This window comes from Meles meles, chromosome 13, assembly GCF_922984935.1.
Source record: "Meles meles chromosome 13, mMelMel3.1 paternal haplotype, whole genome shotgun sequence".
In the NCBI taxonomy this organism is placed as follows: domain Eukaryota; kingdom Metazoa; phylum Chordata; class Mammalia; order Carnivora; family Mustelidae; genus Meles; species Meles meles.
The window spans coordinates 79,981,794-79,998,906 of NC_060078.1; the positions used below are offsets into that span (position 1 = coordinate 79,981,794).

Genomic DNA, 17,113 nt, shown 5'->3' on the forward strand with positions numbered 1-17,113 from the left:
AGGATTTGGGGCAGGAAGGTTTGTAGCAACCCTGCATCAAACAAGTCTATTGGTGCCATTTTTCCAACAGCATTTGGTTATTTCATGTCTCTGTGTCACATTTTGGTAATTCTCACAATATTTCAGACTTCATTATTATCATATTAGTTACAGTGGTCTGTGACCAGTGATTATGACTCCCTGAAAGCTCATATGATGGTTAGCATTTTTTAGTAATAAAGTCTTTTTTTTTTAAATTTTTTTATTTATTTATTTGACAGATCACAAGTAGGCAGAGAGGCAGGCAGAGAGAGAGGAGGAAGCAGGCTCCCTGCAGAGCAGGGAGCCCGATGCGGGACTCGATCCCAGGACCCTGAGATCATGACCTGAGCCGAAGGCAGCGGCTTAAAAGTCTTTTTTAATTAAGGTATACACTTTACTTTTTAGACATAATGCTGAGCCCCACTTAAGAGACTATGGTATAGTGTAAACATAACTTATACACACTGGGAAGTCAAAAAGTTCATTTGACTCCCTTCATGGCAATATTCACTTTATTGAGGTGGCCTAGAACCGAACCTGCAATATCCAAGAGGTATCCCTGTACCGGAATTAAAATTATTAAGAACCAAAGAGAAGGTAATTTGAAATACGATGGTAAAGCAGAACAGATACATGATTTGGTTGTTTATCGCAAGTTTCAATAAAACTTGAAAATAAATGTTTTAAAAATAAGATATATCCAAAAAAGTGCCCAAGTCCTAAGCTCAATAAATTTTATTGCACACTCACCCACCTGTCTACACCCAGATCAAGACATAGAACATGACCAGCTTGCCACAGCCCCCTTTTAGCCACCTCCCAGTATCACCTGCCTCCCAAAGATAACCTCTACTCTGACTTCCAGATTGACTTTTCTGTTTTTAAATTTTATGTAAATGAATCTTACCATAACTACTCCCTTCTACTCTTCTACTGGCTTCTTTTGCTCAGTGTTGGATCTGTGAGATCAATCCATATTTTCACAGGGAGCAATAATGTACTCTTTTTTGCTGGTGTGTAATATTCCATCGTGTGCATACAGAGTGACTTATTCATTGTATGTCGATGGGCATGTGTCTTGTTACCATTTTGGGCTGTCATGAGTAATGGTGCCATGAACCTACCAGTCCCTGACTTATCATATGCACATGAATGCAGTTCTTTTAGGCATAAGAATGAATTTGTCAGATGAACAGGTATCAGAGTGTTGAACATTAATAGATATCCCAAAAACATTCCCAAACCTGTGCTATTTTACATTTTCAGCACGTTTACAAGTTTCTATTACCCCCCTTCTTTGCCTACACTTCATACTGTCCTTTTCCCTTAAAGCCATTCTGGTGCCTATGTGTCATATCTCATTGTGTATTTTGTATTTTCTCGATGACTAATGACAGAGAACACCTTGTCTTGTTCCCTAAAACCACAGGGCCTTTGTACATACCATTCCCTTCGACCTGGGATTCTTCTTCCCCCTCCAGCAACCCTTTGTCTGATAACCTCTTAGCTTCTCATCCTGCTTCAAGTGTTAGCCCAAGTACCCACCCACAGGGAGGTCTCCTCGATCTCAGTCTGAGGCAGGTTCACTGGGCATAGAGAACCGCAGTATTATGCCTCCAAAAAGATCATGTCTTCCAAAAAGATATATACAAATCCGAACCCCTACATCTTCAGAGTGTGAACTTCTTTGGGAAAGGGGTCAAGGCAGATCAAACCAGTGCAGAGGACATCAGACTGGAGTAGGCTGGGCCCTAAATCTGATGACAGATGTCCTTACAAGGAGGGGAAATCTGGACACAGAGACACACACAAAGGAAAGATGGTGGGGGGACTGCCCTGTGACCCTGGAGACTGAGACATGGATGGTGCAGCTATCAGCCCAGGGACCCCCAACGGGACAGCCCAGCCACTGAGGCTGGAGGAGGCACAGAAGGAGCCTGGCCTCATTCCCAGAGGTTCTGGAGGGAGAGCAGCCCCGCTACCACTTGGAGGTTGGCCTTCCAGCCTCCAGACTCGTGACAGAATAAATCCCTGTTGTTTTAAGCTGCCGAGTCTGACCAGCTTTTGCAGTTGCCAAGGAAACGAATACGCGGGGCTTCCTTCTGAGCGCTCAGCCCAGGCTCTAGTCTGACCCTCCCTGGTAATCTTTCTTTTTAATAGTCTCACTTCCCCCATTCGATTATCAGAGGCCAAAAAACACAAGAGGCACCCCTGACTCCCCTTCTTACCTCTCGCACCCCTCATCCAGACGTCATCCGGCCTCATCCTGCTTTCAAAACAGCCAAACTACAACCTCCCACCGCCACCGCCATCCAGGGTGCCGAAGCCACGCCCCAACAGGCCTCCCTGCTTCCATGCTGCTCCCCTAAGTCAACACAGCAACCAGGTTGGTCCTTCTCACCTGGAAATCAAGGCATGTCATTCCTGCACCCAGCAACTTGCCAGGGCTCCGCCGACTGACCTAAGAACAAAAGTCAAAGGCAAAGTCCTTCTCCTGCTCCTCCCCTGCAGGCTCACCCTGCTCCAGCCACACCAGCACAGGCGGTCACCACAGGACCTTTGCTCAAGACATTCCCACTGCCTGGAGGGCTCCTCCCACAGCTGCCTGACTCCCTGATGACCTCCTTTAAGCCAACTCAGCCTCAGTACCAACTCCTTGATGAAGCCACCCCTGCATGCCTTTAACGACAGCCCATCCCCTCCCCAGAGCCCGCCCTCCTGACCCCCACTGCCAGCTCTAAATTTGTTGTGTTTTCTCTCCATAACACTCACCACCTGCTGCTAGAAAAGCTCTGTTTTATTACATTCCCTGCTTTCGTGTGCCTCCCCCACTAGAACAGAAGCTCTCGGATGGCAAAGATCTGTGTCCGTTGGGTCTCTGAAGTATCCCGAGCACGTAGACAAGGCCCTGCTCATGGCAGGTCCTCCCTAAATATTTGCTAAACTATCAGGACTGTTTCTATTCTTGCTCCCACCGGAGGTGGTTTTGTGTTCATGAAATCAATCAATCGACCGATCCCCCAATCAATCAAAGTGTCTGCTCTGATCTTTCTTTTCGTCTCTTCTCCTCTCTCCATCCCTGTCTACTATCTCCTCCTCACGCAGGCTTCTCCACCTGGGCACTGTTAGAGGCCCAGAACACCGAATGCCCCCCACCCCATCCACATCCCCGAGACAGCCAAGTCGGCCTACACGGGGAGGGACAGACCACCCAGAAGGTCTGCCCCCCATGAGTCAGTATCTGCAGAGGCCCAGTTGGCTGTGTCAGGTGAATGGATGTGAGTCCCCAACCCGTGACTCCTGGTGGCCCTTGGGCCCCTCTGGGCCCTGCCACAGTGGGGCCTGGAAGGTACTAAATGGTGCTCAAGCCAGCGGTTAGGGCAATAAGTCACAGGATGATTCCAGCTGAGGTCACAAGCAGGAGAACACACTGAACCTTCTCGTGGGTACCGGAGATAACCAAGGGCGAAAATGCGGCCAGAAACCTTGAAGTTGAGTCTCCGCTCAGCTCTCATTAGCTGTGGTGCTGGGGCAGGCCATTTAACCTCTGACTTCAATTCCCTTATCTCCAAAACAGAGTTTCCCTCCGAGTATATTGGAGATGAAATGAAATATCAATTTCATGAGATTTCATAAAACAGTCAAGAAAATTCACATAAGCAAGTAACAAAATCCACATCTGAACCAGAAAGGCCTGTGGTTTCTTAATAATCTGTGGTTCCCAGGCCAGGGAGCCCCAAAGGGCCCCTTCCTTTTGTCTCCCTGTTCTTCTACTCTTTGCCCTTCTCCCACTCGGGTGTTTATGACGCAAGCTTCTGGAGAATAAGAACGGTGCATTATCACCATTCTGGTAAATTCTCCTTTTCAATTTTCCAAGAGACTCATGATTTAGAATGTTTGGTCCTGTTATTCCCATAAAAACCCAAACATCCAAAATTCCAGCATTTTGGCCTCTAAACACTGTCTCCCAGACTGCTTCTTAAAGCCACACAGAGCAGAAAATCCCTTTATCGGAGCAAGCAGGACATTCCTTGGTTTGGAAGCCACCCCCACTGGGATTCCTTCTGCCTCTGGTGCACCTCGTACACTCCCAGCCCCCACCCAGACCCTGGAGAGTTAGAGCAGCATTTTGTGAGCCAAGAACAGCCTGGAGGCCAAGCGCCCAGAGAAGCCGGACGACTGGGTGGGACAGACAGGCTGTGGAGTCAGAGGACTCCGGGTGCAGAGGACTCCAGTGATAAGCAGGAGTGGGTTAGACACGGGAGAAAACAGTGTTACCCCAGGTGGCCCTCCCATTTGGGCAAAGTAGGGCACCAGGTGTCTCAGGGCCAAAGGGGACAGAGAGACAGACAACAGGACGCGCCCGCACACATCAGCTTGACACCAGAATGAAACCTGGTTCAATGTCCCATAACCAACTTCAGGCGTCCCGGAGCAGGCGGGGGGGTGCACCTGAAGCCACAGGCATCGGCCGTCTTCCAGGCTTCCACCTCATTTCAGGTACAAGAAGATTACTGAACGTCGGAAGTGGATCTCAGTATCAGCATGCAGGTGCTCCAGAGAATTCCTTGAGGGGAAGGACTACCAAGAGGAGCTGAGGCTGGTTTCACAGTGGCACTGAGAAATGGCTCGGACAGATGTTCTCATTACAACCAGACATTTCCTCCTGAGAGAGGGACCAGCCGTGAACTTCTCTCGGGGGTCAAACTCCAGTGAGACAAGACAGGGGCCACAGAATGCCACAGGACCGTGAGCAGGCGCCACAGAGACATCTGGAGGTGTGCGTGTAGGGTGGCAAGTCTTTTCTTGTGACCTCAAAATGTCAACTCTTTCCTCAAAACTCTGATCTGCACCGACTGTCTCACAGTCCCGGCTCCAGGCAGGAACCGTGGTGACATCCTGAGTTCCAGCCACGCCCTTCGGATCGGTGTCATGCTCCTACTCAGCACAGCTGTAGAGTCTTGAGAAGGAAATCGAAACCCGGTGCTCTGAAGCGGCAAGTGCCGCTCTAATTCGCTCAAGGATTTGCAGCAATGAAGGCAGCCAACGTACTAATGCCGGCGGGGCGGGGGGCGATCACTCGAGGAGTGGCACGGTCTTGGACTCCACTTTGCTTAGTTTATGAGCCATGGGAAATCTTGCGGGGTCTTCAGAAGATTCTGCAAGGAGAAGACATTGGACAAACTGCCATTAAATGACCCATCTGGGTGGAGAGCCACCTCCTCGGACCAACTAGAGGCGAACGATGATCCAAGAGTGGCTGTAGAGCTGCCAGAACGTTCTCTCTGAGACTTCAGATGTTCGGTTCTGCTCTGCCTGTGGCTGCTCCAGATGTCCGCGGTTGTTTCCAGATGAGAACACGTGCTCCCAGGTAGGTCGGTGTTAGAGGATTCCGGGTAGGCAGGAAGGACAGTCACAGGTGAGAGGACAAGCCTTTGCCCTCCTGCTGAACTGGATCTCTTCCTTGAATTCCTGAAAGATCTATCTTCCCTTGACATGAAGACATGTGAACAGGGTTTTTCTTTTTTCTCTCCAAACTTATATTATTAAATAAACATCAATAAAATTCCACTTGTAGAAAAAAAAAGAGGTTATAAGTGGAGTTATAAGGTGCTTTTATTCTTCCAAACTCTTCTGCTTAAAACGAGGAAAAAAGAATGCCACAGACTGACTGTGTGTGTTCCCTCAAAGTTCGTATGTTGAAACCAAGCCCTAAGGCGATGGTGTTAGGACGCAGGGTCTCAGGGAACTGAGGAGGTCAGGAAGGTGGAGACTCGTGAATGGGATTAGAGCCCTTATAAAGGAGGGCTCCGGAGCCCCTGGTTCCTTCCACCACCTGGGAGCACAGAAGGTGAGGAGGTGGCCCTCGACGACCAGGAAGCCAGGGTCCTCTCCCGACACCCAGTCTGCCAGCATCTTGACCTCAGACTTCCCAGCCTCCAGACACATGAGAAAGAAGTCTGTGCAGTTTACAAGCCCTGGAGATGGGAGATGGTCAGAGTGGCTCAGGAGGACAAAGGCAAAGAAAAGAACGTCTGCTGTAATGTGGCAAACACGATTCCGTAAAAGCTCCGTCCGGGCACTCTGGTAAATGAGGTCACAGGAAAAATAAGAGTTTGAGCCAGAATACTCGAAATCTATGGAATCGGAAGATTAAAAAAAAAAAATCAATCCTAAAAAACCGTGGCACACTTAAGAAAAAAACATGAGCTGCTTAAAACAATGAAATAAGCCACAGTGACAGGACTGGGCTTAGAAAAAGGAAGAAACTACACGTGAAGGCAGCATGCTGGAAGGGGGTGGGAGGAAAGGGGTGTGGGAGAAAGCAGCCAGGCTGCGGGGACAAGGGCGAGCGGGGAAAGGAATCAAGCCACAAGCACCCAGAAATAGAGCACACAAGCCCCCTCGGGTTCAGATGGACGCAAACACGGCATTTGAAAATCGCTGAGGACAATTCTCTTCTTTCACTCTGTGGGATCCTCACGTTGTGAGAAGGTGGCAGTGCCCGGTGGCGGGGCCTCGATTCGCTGAGGAAGACATCAAGCCTCAGACAAAGGGGCCTCCTGCCTAGAGCCGCTGGGCTGATCGTGGGTGTAACCAGGACGCACGGCAAAGCCTGCCTGCCCCGTGTGCCCGGGACCACAGCTGAGCCTGCGGGGCTGGGCCACTCCACTCACATCCTGAACCGCGGCAGTTGAACAGTTTCTAATTCTGACACCTTGACGTTTCTCCCGCATCAAATCCCATTAGCGGGGCACACCTACAAAATACTCCGAAGCCAGATGAGAGGATATTTTTACCCGCACTTCAAACGGCATGTGTGGGAAGGTGTGTTTTAGAACACCTGTTGGCGGTGAAATCAGGCTTCATGGGGGCTGATTCTGGAAGTTAGAACCACAACAGGAGCCCCAACCTAGTCATTATGTCCCCGCGGGGGCCGTGCTGAAGGCCCTCACAGAGCTTGCAGGCAACACTCCGCTCTCTGCGGTTAACCCCACCTCACCTGCAGGGGTGGGGGCACCCAAGGGCTGGGGGGCAGAGGCTGCCCATCAAAGCAGCTACCTCACATTGTAAGAGCACGTGCAGAGATTTTGTTCTCAGAGCATTTGGGGAAATGGTAGGGTACTGGAGAAAAATAATAAATCCCCATAAGGACAAACAGCCCTAAAGAGGTTTTTAATGACTCTCTGACTTCCTCTTCCTTGAAGTCAGGAGGGTGGGTCTGTCCACACTTGCGCTCAGGGTGCCTGCCTTCTCCCTGGGCGGTGCCTCCTTGGGGTGAAGGATGAAGTAGCCAGGAAAGATGACAAGGACCAAAGGACAGCCCAGCCAGCTGCTCCCTGCTGGATGACAGTCCAGCAAGCCCCCTGTGGGGTGCAGTAAAGGCAAGGCAGGTCTTCACCTGAACCCCTCTGGGCACGTCCTCCCTGTGGGAGAGGAGAGACCAAGCCCCTTCTAACCTGGGGATTCTGCTCAAGGAGGGGCAGGCAAATAACACCCAAGGAAATAAGACCAGCATTCGGGGAGGGACAACGCCCCACGAGAATTAAGAGGGGCCAGTCACACAAGTCCGGCTGGGAGTTTCCAAGAGGACCAGAAGCTATAAACAGAAAAGTGAAATGATCCAGTAAATGTTTTAAAATTATAAATCACCTAATTTCACTGCTCGACAAATTCTACGAGTTCTTAGGACTCCTTCTTCACTGGTGAGGCAGTGAAGGCTTGGAGCCATAAGATCATAGTTCCAAGGCCCCACAAGTGTCAAGGCGAAGGTCTGAACTCCACATGCCTAGGACCCCCGCACCATGACACCCCCACCCATGCTCCATCCACCCACTCTAGGAGTCAAATTCCCAACTGGAACAACACAACTCCCCCCCCACCCCAACCAACAAATTCAGGACTAACAGGGCCTTCCAATTTTGGACTGAAAGCACGGGTAACTGTGAACGCTTCCTCTTTAATGAAGGACAACTGCGCTTATGGAGAGAGTGTTCAAGGCGCTGGCTGACAGCTCCTCTCACTGCTGCACAAAAACAGGTGCACAGCCATCGGGACGCAGCCCCGCGAGCCTTCACCTGACTTCCAGGGAAGCCCGGACGCTGTTCACCGAGCCGCAGGCGCTCACGCTGCTACGGGTCATTCTTGTGCAACCTGAGATTCTTGTGCATCCTCTTGATTCTTGTGCATCCTCTTGAGAAATACAACATCCGGTCGTACACAGCCCACAGTTTCTTACCAGCTGTCATTAAAAAACAGCCCTACTTACAAAAACCAAACTTGGGTCTTCACTAATGTGGGTTCTAGAAACATGCTGCCAGAATGCTGGCCCGCAAAGTGTGACTGGTTGAGCGGCTTCAGGCTCCTTGGGTGCGGCGGAGGGTGGAGGGAGGACAGAAGAGCCGGCGCCGCGAGCCGGGGCTCGGGTCAGACACCCCTGAGCCCGCGAGCTCCTGGCCAGGGGCCTCGCCCGCCCTTGTCCGGTCCCCAGTGGCTCAGCAGCCGCCTGCTGCATGCTTCCGGGAACCGCCGAGAGCTTGAGGTCTTGGGGCTGCGCTCAGGCGGCCCAGGTCTCCGGGATGAAGGACCACGTCCCTCCCGGGAAGCGAGAGGAGACGGCGCATATGCAGACGGGGTTCGGACCGCACGGATTTACAGAGCAGCCGGGAGAGACAGCAGAAATGCCAAGACGCACACGGGACAGAGCGTGACCAAATGCTGAACTGGGAAGGGAGGGAATGGCAGGAGCAGGAGCAGGAGGAAAAGGCCCCCTGCATGGGCCGGTGCTACAGCGCCCCTCCCCAACAGAGATGCCAACTCACTAACCCTGGGAGCCGGCAACACTCGGGCTATCTGGTAAAAGGAAAGGAAGTTTGCAGACGTAATTAAGGTTGCTTGAGATGGGAGATGATCCTGGAGCATCCACGAGGGCCCAGTGTCATCGCGAGCTCCTTAAAAGTGGAAGAGGGAAGCAGAAGGACCCAGAGGCTTAGGAAGAATGCAGGCACCTCTAGAAGCTGGAAATGACGAAGACACAGACCCTCCCCTCCAGCTCCAGAAGGAACACGGCCCTGTCCACACTGTGATTTAGTCCAAGGGGGCTTCTGTCCTCCAGAATCGGAAGAGGGTAAGAGTGTGTGGCCCACGTGGCTGCATTTATGATTAGGTGTGACAGCAGCAGGAGGCGTCCATCCTCGTGGATCCCGCAGGACTTACGCAGCCTGGCAGGATGGAGGGCAAGGGTGGCCGGCAGGGGGACCTGCCGGAGGAAAGGCAAGAAGCCAAGAACTGTGCGGTGTAGCAGCTGTGCAGGGAGGAGCTTGCCTGCCTGGAGCAGGACCTTCACAGTAGTGAAGGCCAAGGTCACAAGACCCTTGAGCGTCAGAGAAGGAGGCCGAGACATGAGGTGCTGGGCCCAAGAGAGCCACTAAAGGTCTGACCTGGGGAGAGCCACAGAACAGCCTGGAACGGGCGTGTGTGCTGATGAAAAGCAGTGGTGGAGGGGAAGAGGACAAAAGCCACTGGCTGCTGATGTGGCTGGAGGTCAGCGCCCTCCTCCTGCCCAATCCAGACAGAGCCCAACAGGTGGAGGCAGGCCAACCCGGCTCCAGGTACCAGCAGCCTTTGCACTAAGGGCTTTTTGCAGAAGACACGTATCCTGAGTCTCCTGTTGGGCTCTGTCTCTCTAAGACGAGTATCTGAGGCATCGCCCCTCCTGGTGGGACACGTGGGGCTAATGCATTTGCAACACCATGCAGGGTGTGCAACCCAAGCTCAACGAACCACGGGCTGCATCACCAGCCAGAACAACAACCAAAGCCACCAGAACCCTCCTGTGCCGCTGGTACCTGGATGTTGAGTCTCCCTCGGTGCGCCCCGAGGCCGTAGCGCTTGGAGGTAGAGGCGTGAAGCTGGAAGTCTGTGATTTTTAAGGTTTCCAGACCGAGAGGTGGGCAACCTAGAAAGGACAGTGCTTGTTAAAAACAAAGACAGATGTTCAACGGCGAGTTTCTGGTTTTCTAAATCTGGCCTCCCCTTTTCCCATTTGCCCCTGAACGCCCCCCGCCCCGCCCCGGGGGCATGTCCGGCGTGTCCAGACAGATGCGCTCGACTCCACCATGAACAGTGTGCCAACCACATTTATCGTCGGCACTTCCTCTCTGGCTCTCTGTGCTCTGATACTCCTTCTCTCTGTTGCTGTCCCTGCTACTGTTCGAGGCTGTTTCCAATTAACGACTCAGCCAGGGAGCGCTATTGGTCGGAAATTTTGGAGCGATCCCGTGGTTGAGTTCTGCAGATTAATCAGAACGTGTTGATTTTGCTTCGGCAAATCTGGCCTTGGTATTGGGCATGCTAATGAGCAAGGCCATATAAATAGGAAAAAAAATCGTATTGTTTTCCATTCTTGGCAAAACTGGCAGTTTTGAGAACAGCTACGAGCTACAGTGTGATCCAAGCTGCTCGTGGAATAAGACGCTGCCACGTGGGCAGGACGCTGGCGAGACTCCCCGTCCAGACCAGCGTCCCTGTGGGTGAGAACTCGGGGCCAGATCCCATGGCCTCCGGACCCCTGAGCTGTTGTTCTTACCACCCAGCCCACCTTGGGGCTGGAAGCCTCCGAGTGACGCTATCTGTCTCCTCTGATTTGACCCTGGTTAAAGAAAATACCAACTCTGGGGGAGAAGCAAAATCTATTTCTACTAGAAGCATGAGAAATCCATCCTGTGAGAGGCACGTTTGAAAAACCATGCAACCCACTGCTGAGATGGGTGTGTCCCCGGGGACCTGAGCCGGTGCAGGTATCTGTCCATCCATGACAAACCCTGGCAGGGAACAAAAGCCCTCTGGCCTCCGGATGCTGGGGGAGATCGGCAAGACAGGAGGTGCGACTGGTGCTCTGTGGACCACTGGGGACAAAAGTGGGCCGGGGCGGGGGCCATCATCAGAGGGACTCAGACCACCAGGCCCTGAGACACTTTCTAGTCCTCCCCTTGAGTCCTCAAGGAGGAAGGCGAGGCTGGGAGACTCAAGGTGAGCCTTCCCAGGCATCCCTTCCAACAGCAGAGCTGGACCTTGGATGCTGGCCTCCAGATTCTTGGCTCCAGGCTGCTTCCTGATCCTGCCACGTCTGCCCTGTGGCTGCCTGGGTTGGTTCACATGCACCAGCCACCTCTGCTGGGAGGAGGGGGCAGAGGTACCGGGGCCCAGCGTGGTGAGCAGCACCAAGAGGGAAGTAACGGTGCCCCTGCTGTCCACTGACAAAGCAGGAGACCCCAGGAGGCTTCGGGTGGCACTGTGAGCAACGGTGTGCCAGCTGGATTCTGCCAGAGGGGGCCGCACCTCAAGTTGGGGGCCACGGGAGCAGGAACCATGCAGTGAATGGGGGCAGAGGGTGTGGATCCGGTGGGGACCACAGAATGAATGGGGAGGGCATGCAGCCAGGGTGGGATATGGCCCGGGGGATCCAGGCAGCAAGCATGCCTGAGCACCCAAGGCTGACCTCACAGAGGGTATTCTAGTTATCATAACCTCCTTCCCCCACTAGGATCTGCCCTGGGCACTTTCCCAGCCTCTGACGCACACAGGTAGCATTTCCTTGGTCCCAATGCTAAGAGAGTAATTCTCCATCATGCCTACTGGAAACTGACCAAGTGTCAGAGCACCGAGCAAAGATATTTCTTACACGCTTACTCAGAAATCCATGTGGCCTGCCTCCACAAGCTGTGCCTGGTCATGGAACCTGTTCGTGCTGACCCAGCAGCACCCACACCTGCCCCTCTGCAGCTCGGCCCCTGGGCTCAGGCTGTGAGATCCAGAGCCTGAGCCCCCACGCTGTCCCACAGTGGCCTCAGGATGGATGGCACCTTCTTTCCATGGTGCTCACCTCTCTGGGCCATATCCCTCCAGCCTCTCAGACCTCAGTGGTCATTGGTAGGCACCTGAGGCCCTGGTCGAGATTCAGGGCAAGGACTGAGGGTCAGGATCACTCCCTACCCTCTCTGGGAGGTTAGATTCCAGAATGTTCTTCAACCTGCCTCTCAGCCCTGGCCCTGACCCCAGGCTCAGGGCTCCCTCAGCTAGAGATGCTGCCCACTGTCCCCAGTTCTTACCACTCTCCTACTGCTCCCCTCTCCTCCTTGTCACCAAGTCCTAGCCCACCCTGTTTCAAATACATTAGCATCCTCAAGAAAACCCACATCTCCTGGGCCCTGACACCTCACTGGCTGGTCAGTGCTTCTGCTGGACGATTCCCTGTGTCCTGGGAGTGGCCTCTGCATCTCGAATCTGCCAGATACGCCAGCTTTGGTTTCAGACCCGGACAGAGAACAGGGTACTGGCCTGTCCCTCCCATGTCCCGGGGCTCCGCTCAGAAGCCCGGTCTTCTCACATGAGCACCAGAAGTTCAGAAAGGATTCACTGCCATTTCAGTGAGACTCTCTCTCAGCTCTGTCAAACGTATTCACATCCCTGGTCCCTCCCTCTTAGAAAACACAGCAGGTGCTGAACTGCAGGTACTCCATCGAGCGAACCCTCCTAGTACTCATTTAGGTCGTCAGCTGGACAACACAAATTACATATTATTTATTAGTTAAATAAGGAGGAAAAATTGTTACCCAAAGCGTTTCTCCCAGGAAAAGAGAACATCTCATATGCACGTGCATACGTTAATTCGAAAAGGAACCGAATGAGATCGCGTAGTCACCAAGATCACTCTGACGTTGTAGGTGGGAGCTCCACACACCCTCTCACCAGGATACACAAGGAAGGGAAGAAAGTGCCCGGAAGTGGGTGTTTATCGACTGCACATCTAATATCACCCCAAAAGCTCAATGCTGGCCCTTTCGGGCTCAACCATCAGGCCCACAAAGCAAGTGTGGACCCAGAGTCAACACCGCTGTCAGCTGCCCCGTCCGACAAACGTCCACTCTTGCCCACTCTTGATATGATGTGACAGCGTGGGCCAGAAAAGTCACTCCTTTGGTCCACAGCACAGCTAATGACGTCTTTGGTGAGGAGCCCAGATAAACACACACACACACTCAGATTGCACCCAAACACCGACTTCCCTGAATCCTAATAAGGATTTTTTTTCCTTATCAGAAGACACCATCTTCAGAGAATTTGGTTTTGTTTGGAAGCCTTGTGTCGCCCATGCCATTACTAAAGACACTAGAGACAGCCCCACACTGAGAAAGGCCACGGCAAAGTCACCGACGCACGGAGGTCGCTGGGGCATTTCTGGCTGTTAGAAACCAACAGTGGTTAACGTAAGCAGGAATGGAGATCATTGGGGGCATGGCAGGAAGCTCCTAGAGGGGCCAAGGCAGGGACACGGGACAGGTGCAGGGGGAGCCCCAAGAGCCCTATCACCCAGCCCGCAGAAACCACGGACTGTGGGAGCAGACATATCCCAACAACACTTCCCACCACACCACCCTGCCTCAGTGGCTGCGCCCAGCGTCACACCCCTCCTCCCAGAGAGGGCCTGGCCCCCGGCATCACCAGTCTGCCCACCAAAGTCAGGTGCTGTAGGCAGGGGGCGGATGCCAGTCTCCAGCTCCCCGCTGCGCATGCATGGGGGGCATCTGGAGCCTGCACAGCCCTGCGGGGGGGTGGGGGGGTTCCACACCACCCCCGTCCCCCACCCTCCCACCCCCACCACCCTGGTGAGATGCGTTCTCCAGCCCCACATCCTCCTCCCCCTTTTGGATTCTGCATTCTGCACTCCGGCTCCAGTCCCCAGGCACGGTGGCTCTCCTCCTTCGGTGGCCTCCTCTCCCTCCCCAAGTCCACTCCCTCTTGGCTACTCCGGCCCAGAGTTGCCGCAGCGTCAGTCTGTCGGCTCGGGCTGCTGTAACAAAGCCCCATGGCAGGAGGCTTAGACACAGAAGTTGAGTGCTCGCCTGTCTGGAAGCCGGAACGCCCAAGATGAAGGCATCAACACGGCTGCCCTCTGCTGGGGCGGGGGGGGGGGGGCTGCCTGGTTCTCAGCCGCCCCTTGTCACCCGACCACATGTGGAAGAAGAGGCAGGGGGCTCTCTGGGGCCCCTCTCGGGAGGGCACTAACCCCGCTCATGAGGGCTCCACCCTCAGGACAGAAGCCGAAGCCCCTGCCTCCTCAGACCATCACCTTAGAGGCTAGAATTTCAAACCTAGGAATTCGGGGAGTCGGGGGGGGTCCCAAATATTCAGGCCCCAGCGATGATATTTCCGTTTCTCCCCTTCCTTCTTCCTGGTTCATGGAGCCTTTTCCTCCCCTGCAGCTCAGGGTTGTCACCCTCTGGCTCCCGGAGCGTCGTCCTTCCCTCCCTGAGCAGGTCACGTGGGTGCCCCGGCTCCATCCACACAATGACAGACGCCAACTCCGCCAGCAGCGGTCAAGTCACCCACTTGAGGTTTCAACTCAGGACCCTCCCGTGAGTGTCTCTGAAGACCAGACCGTTCCACAACCTTCCACATGTGAGGCCTGCTTGGCAGCAGCAGGCCGTCCCGCTCCAGATGGGACTGTCATCACGGACATGTCCCCACTGCCTGACAGCTCACTGCTGCAGAAGCTCTCCAAGGCTGCGGTGACTTTCTCCTCCTCCTCAGCAGACTTTCCCTGCACACTCAGAAGGCAGAAGCCCGGGGAGGGGTCACAGAGGCACTTACGCTGTCTTTACCCGTGGAACTCCCCTCTGTCCCTCTGCCCCCCCCCACCGGACCTTCTCCTTCCTCAGTTCTTCTGTTCCCTTCCTGCCACGACGTGTCTGCTTGCTGTGGGCTCTGCCTCGATTCCCATGACCATCAGCAAATTTTGACTCAATACACGTTTACCGCATCATCACCCGCAGGGCTGGGGCACCACCATGCCTGCTCGGCTCGACAGAGACACACGCTACACCAGCTGGGAGCTCCCCGCCTCCCAGGAATCACATTTACAACCTTTTTTGTGAATTAATACAATGTTTACACATAAAGTAATGTACTTAGCCCAACCTCTCTATCCCACCTGCCCTGATGCAAGGGCCGACAAGGCAAAAATCCCAGGTCAAAACCACGTTATTCTGGGCAAAAGGTTCCTAGGCCTATCATAATGATTTACGTTGAAAGTCTGACACAGGGATCTCCACATTTAGGGAAATGAAGGGTTTTCCTATACTGAAGGGCGGGACAATGTAGGACAGCTCAAATAGCTTTTGATTTAGAGATTCTAAGTTAATTCAAAATACAGAGCACAGCAATGTCCGTATTAAATACTTAACTCGGATGAATTTCAGTATATTTCCACCTGATTCATTTTTCCCCTCTTCTTCCTATCCTGCAAACATCATCCTTAAGGCTCTCGGCAGGTCTAGTTAAGGTCCACAATGAGCAAAATGAGCTGCCCCTCCACCGGCAAAGCAGAACATACTGCATTGGAAAGAAAACTGCAGAAGACAATTAAGAAACCGCTGCCAAGTACACTCGGCCGCTCGGGAGAAAGGTGCAGGTAGGAAATCGAAAACATACAGAACAGTCCGGAGGCCTCAGACCCAGTCGGGTGAGGCCTGTCTCCCCTGTTGCTACGGCACTAAAATTCCCTCAGGTCCCCCACGCTGCAGAGGTCTACAGAAGATCCCAGGGACCATTCCTCCCTCCAGCTGTGCTCCAGCCTATCAAAGTCTGAAAGCCACACAAAGAAAAGGAGCCGGAAATGACAGGCTGAACACATCTGGCCACCAGGCTCCACGACCTCGGGCCAAAGCTCCAGACCGCCTCCCATTCCTTGAGGTGACATGTGGAGAACTTCAGTGACTCAGCTGGTCCCTGGTTTTGGACACAACGGGGGACTGCTGCTAAGATTATAACCCCAGGGGCAGAAAGCAGCCAGACAGAATCCACAGGATGAATCAGCCTCCGCATCTTCAAAATTGGAACTCGGGGAGAGGCAGAGAGGGTAGAAAGGAGACAAACTATGAGCCCACCTCTGGTCCCTGGCTTGTCTGACTGCTGGAGAGGAACAAGATAGTGATACTCAGACCAACACGAGACTTCTCACTGGCTACCTGTGCACCGCAGGACTCAGGAAAAACAAATCAGAATCTAGAATTTGCTACCAGTCTACAGTCCAGGTAACTAAGGGCATTTTCAGAGATCTAATACTTAGAATATGTACCCTTTCCCACCAGAACCAGACACTCTTGCTGAAAGACCTTCTGGAATAAGGAGCCAGAGACACAGAGACCCACAGACACACCCAGCAGATGCGAAGAGTCGAGGACTCTATGCGGTACTTACTTCCTCTAAAAGAAGCCCAGAGAACTCTCCAACCAAAGCACTCCAGCATTGCGAGGTTAGAACAAGGCTAGAACAAGAAGTGAGAATTCCTTTGGTTTAAATTCTCAGAGAAACAGCCTGCCCTGTCCGAGGAGCTGTGGGCCCCCATACTCCCCGCCCCCCACAGAGGGCTCGTCTGCACCCACCGGGACACTTCACGGAGGGCCGGAAGTGCAAGAAAAACAGAGACGGAACAGTGCTTCCAAGCTCAGAGTAAATGGCCACGACCAGAAAGTCGAAAGGCCGGAAGCCAGAACTGAAATATGCTTGTGTTACAACCAAGACTGTAATGTCAGCGGAGATCACTGCCAGGCTCACAGAGAGCTGGGGAGCCGCAGGCAAGCTGAGCACCCCCAGGTCCCCGGCCCAGCCCCGGCTGGGCTGCATGGAAGCTGCGGGCCAGGGATCCCGCAGGGACCCCACGGCAGCCACAGAGCCCCCCGCACCACTGCTCCCTGCTTCTCCTACAGATCAAATCCACAAAAACTCCTATATGATCAAGTTCTTATTGTTCCTAAACGGACAAAGAGTAATCCTCAGAAGCAGGTGGAGGAGGAGACCGTGAAAATGGGCGGGACAAAGAAGACTTCGGGAAGACATTAGAGACAAGAGATGTGTCATAACCGGAAGGAAAGAGGGTGACAGTCATCAAAGGCGACTCCTCAGGCTCCTAAAGGCGGTGCGAGGCTATGAGAAGGCCTTGTGCCGAGCAGGCACCGTCCACCAGGCCTGGGGCCTGTTCTACCTCCCCTCTCTGACAAGCACACACACATGCTTCATTCAGCGTGACCCG

The 17,113-nt window shown here is 53.3% G+C and overlaps 1 protein-coding gene across 2 annotated transcripts in view; it reads right to left on the minus strand.

Annotated features, from left to right (window-relative positions):
* The window catches only part of CPXM2 (carboxypeptidase X, M14 family member 2), a 135,057-nt gene that overhangs the window by 92,954 nt on the left and 24,990 nt on the right, over nt 1-17,113 (minus strand). For both annotated transcript variants that reach the window (XM_046026166.1, XM_046026167.1), the window contains exon 3: nt 9,870-9,979. In XM_046026166.1, coding sequence (XP_045882122.1) covers nt 9,870-9,979 — 110 coding nt within the window. The remainder of the gene's footprint in view (nt 1-9,869; nt 9,980-17,113) is intronic.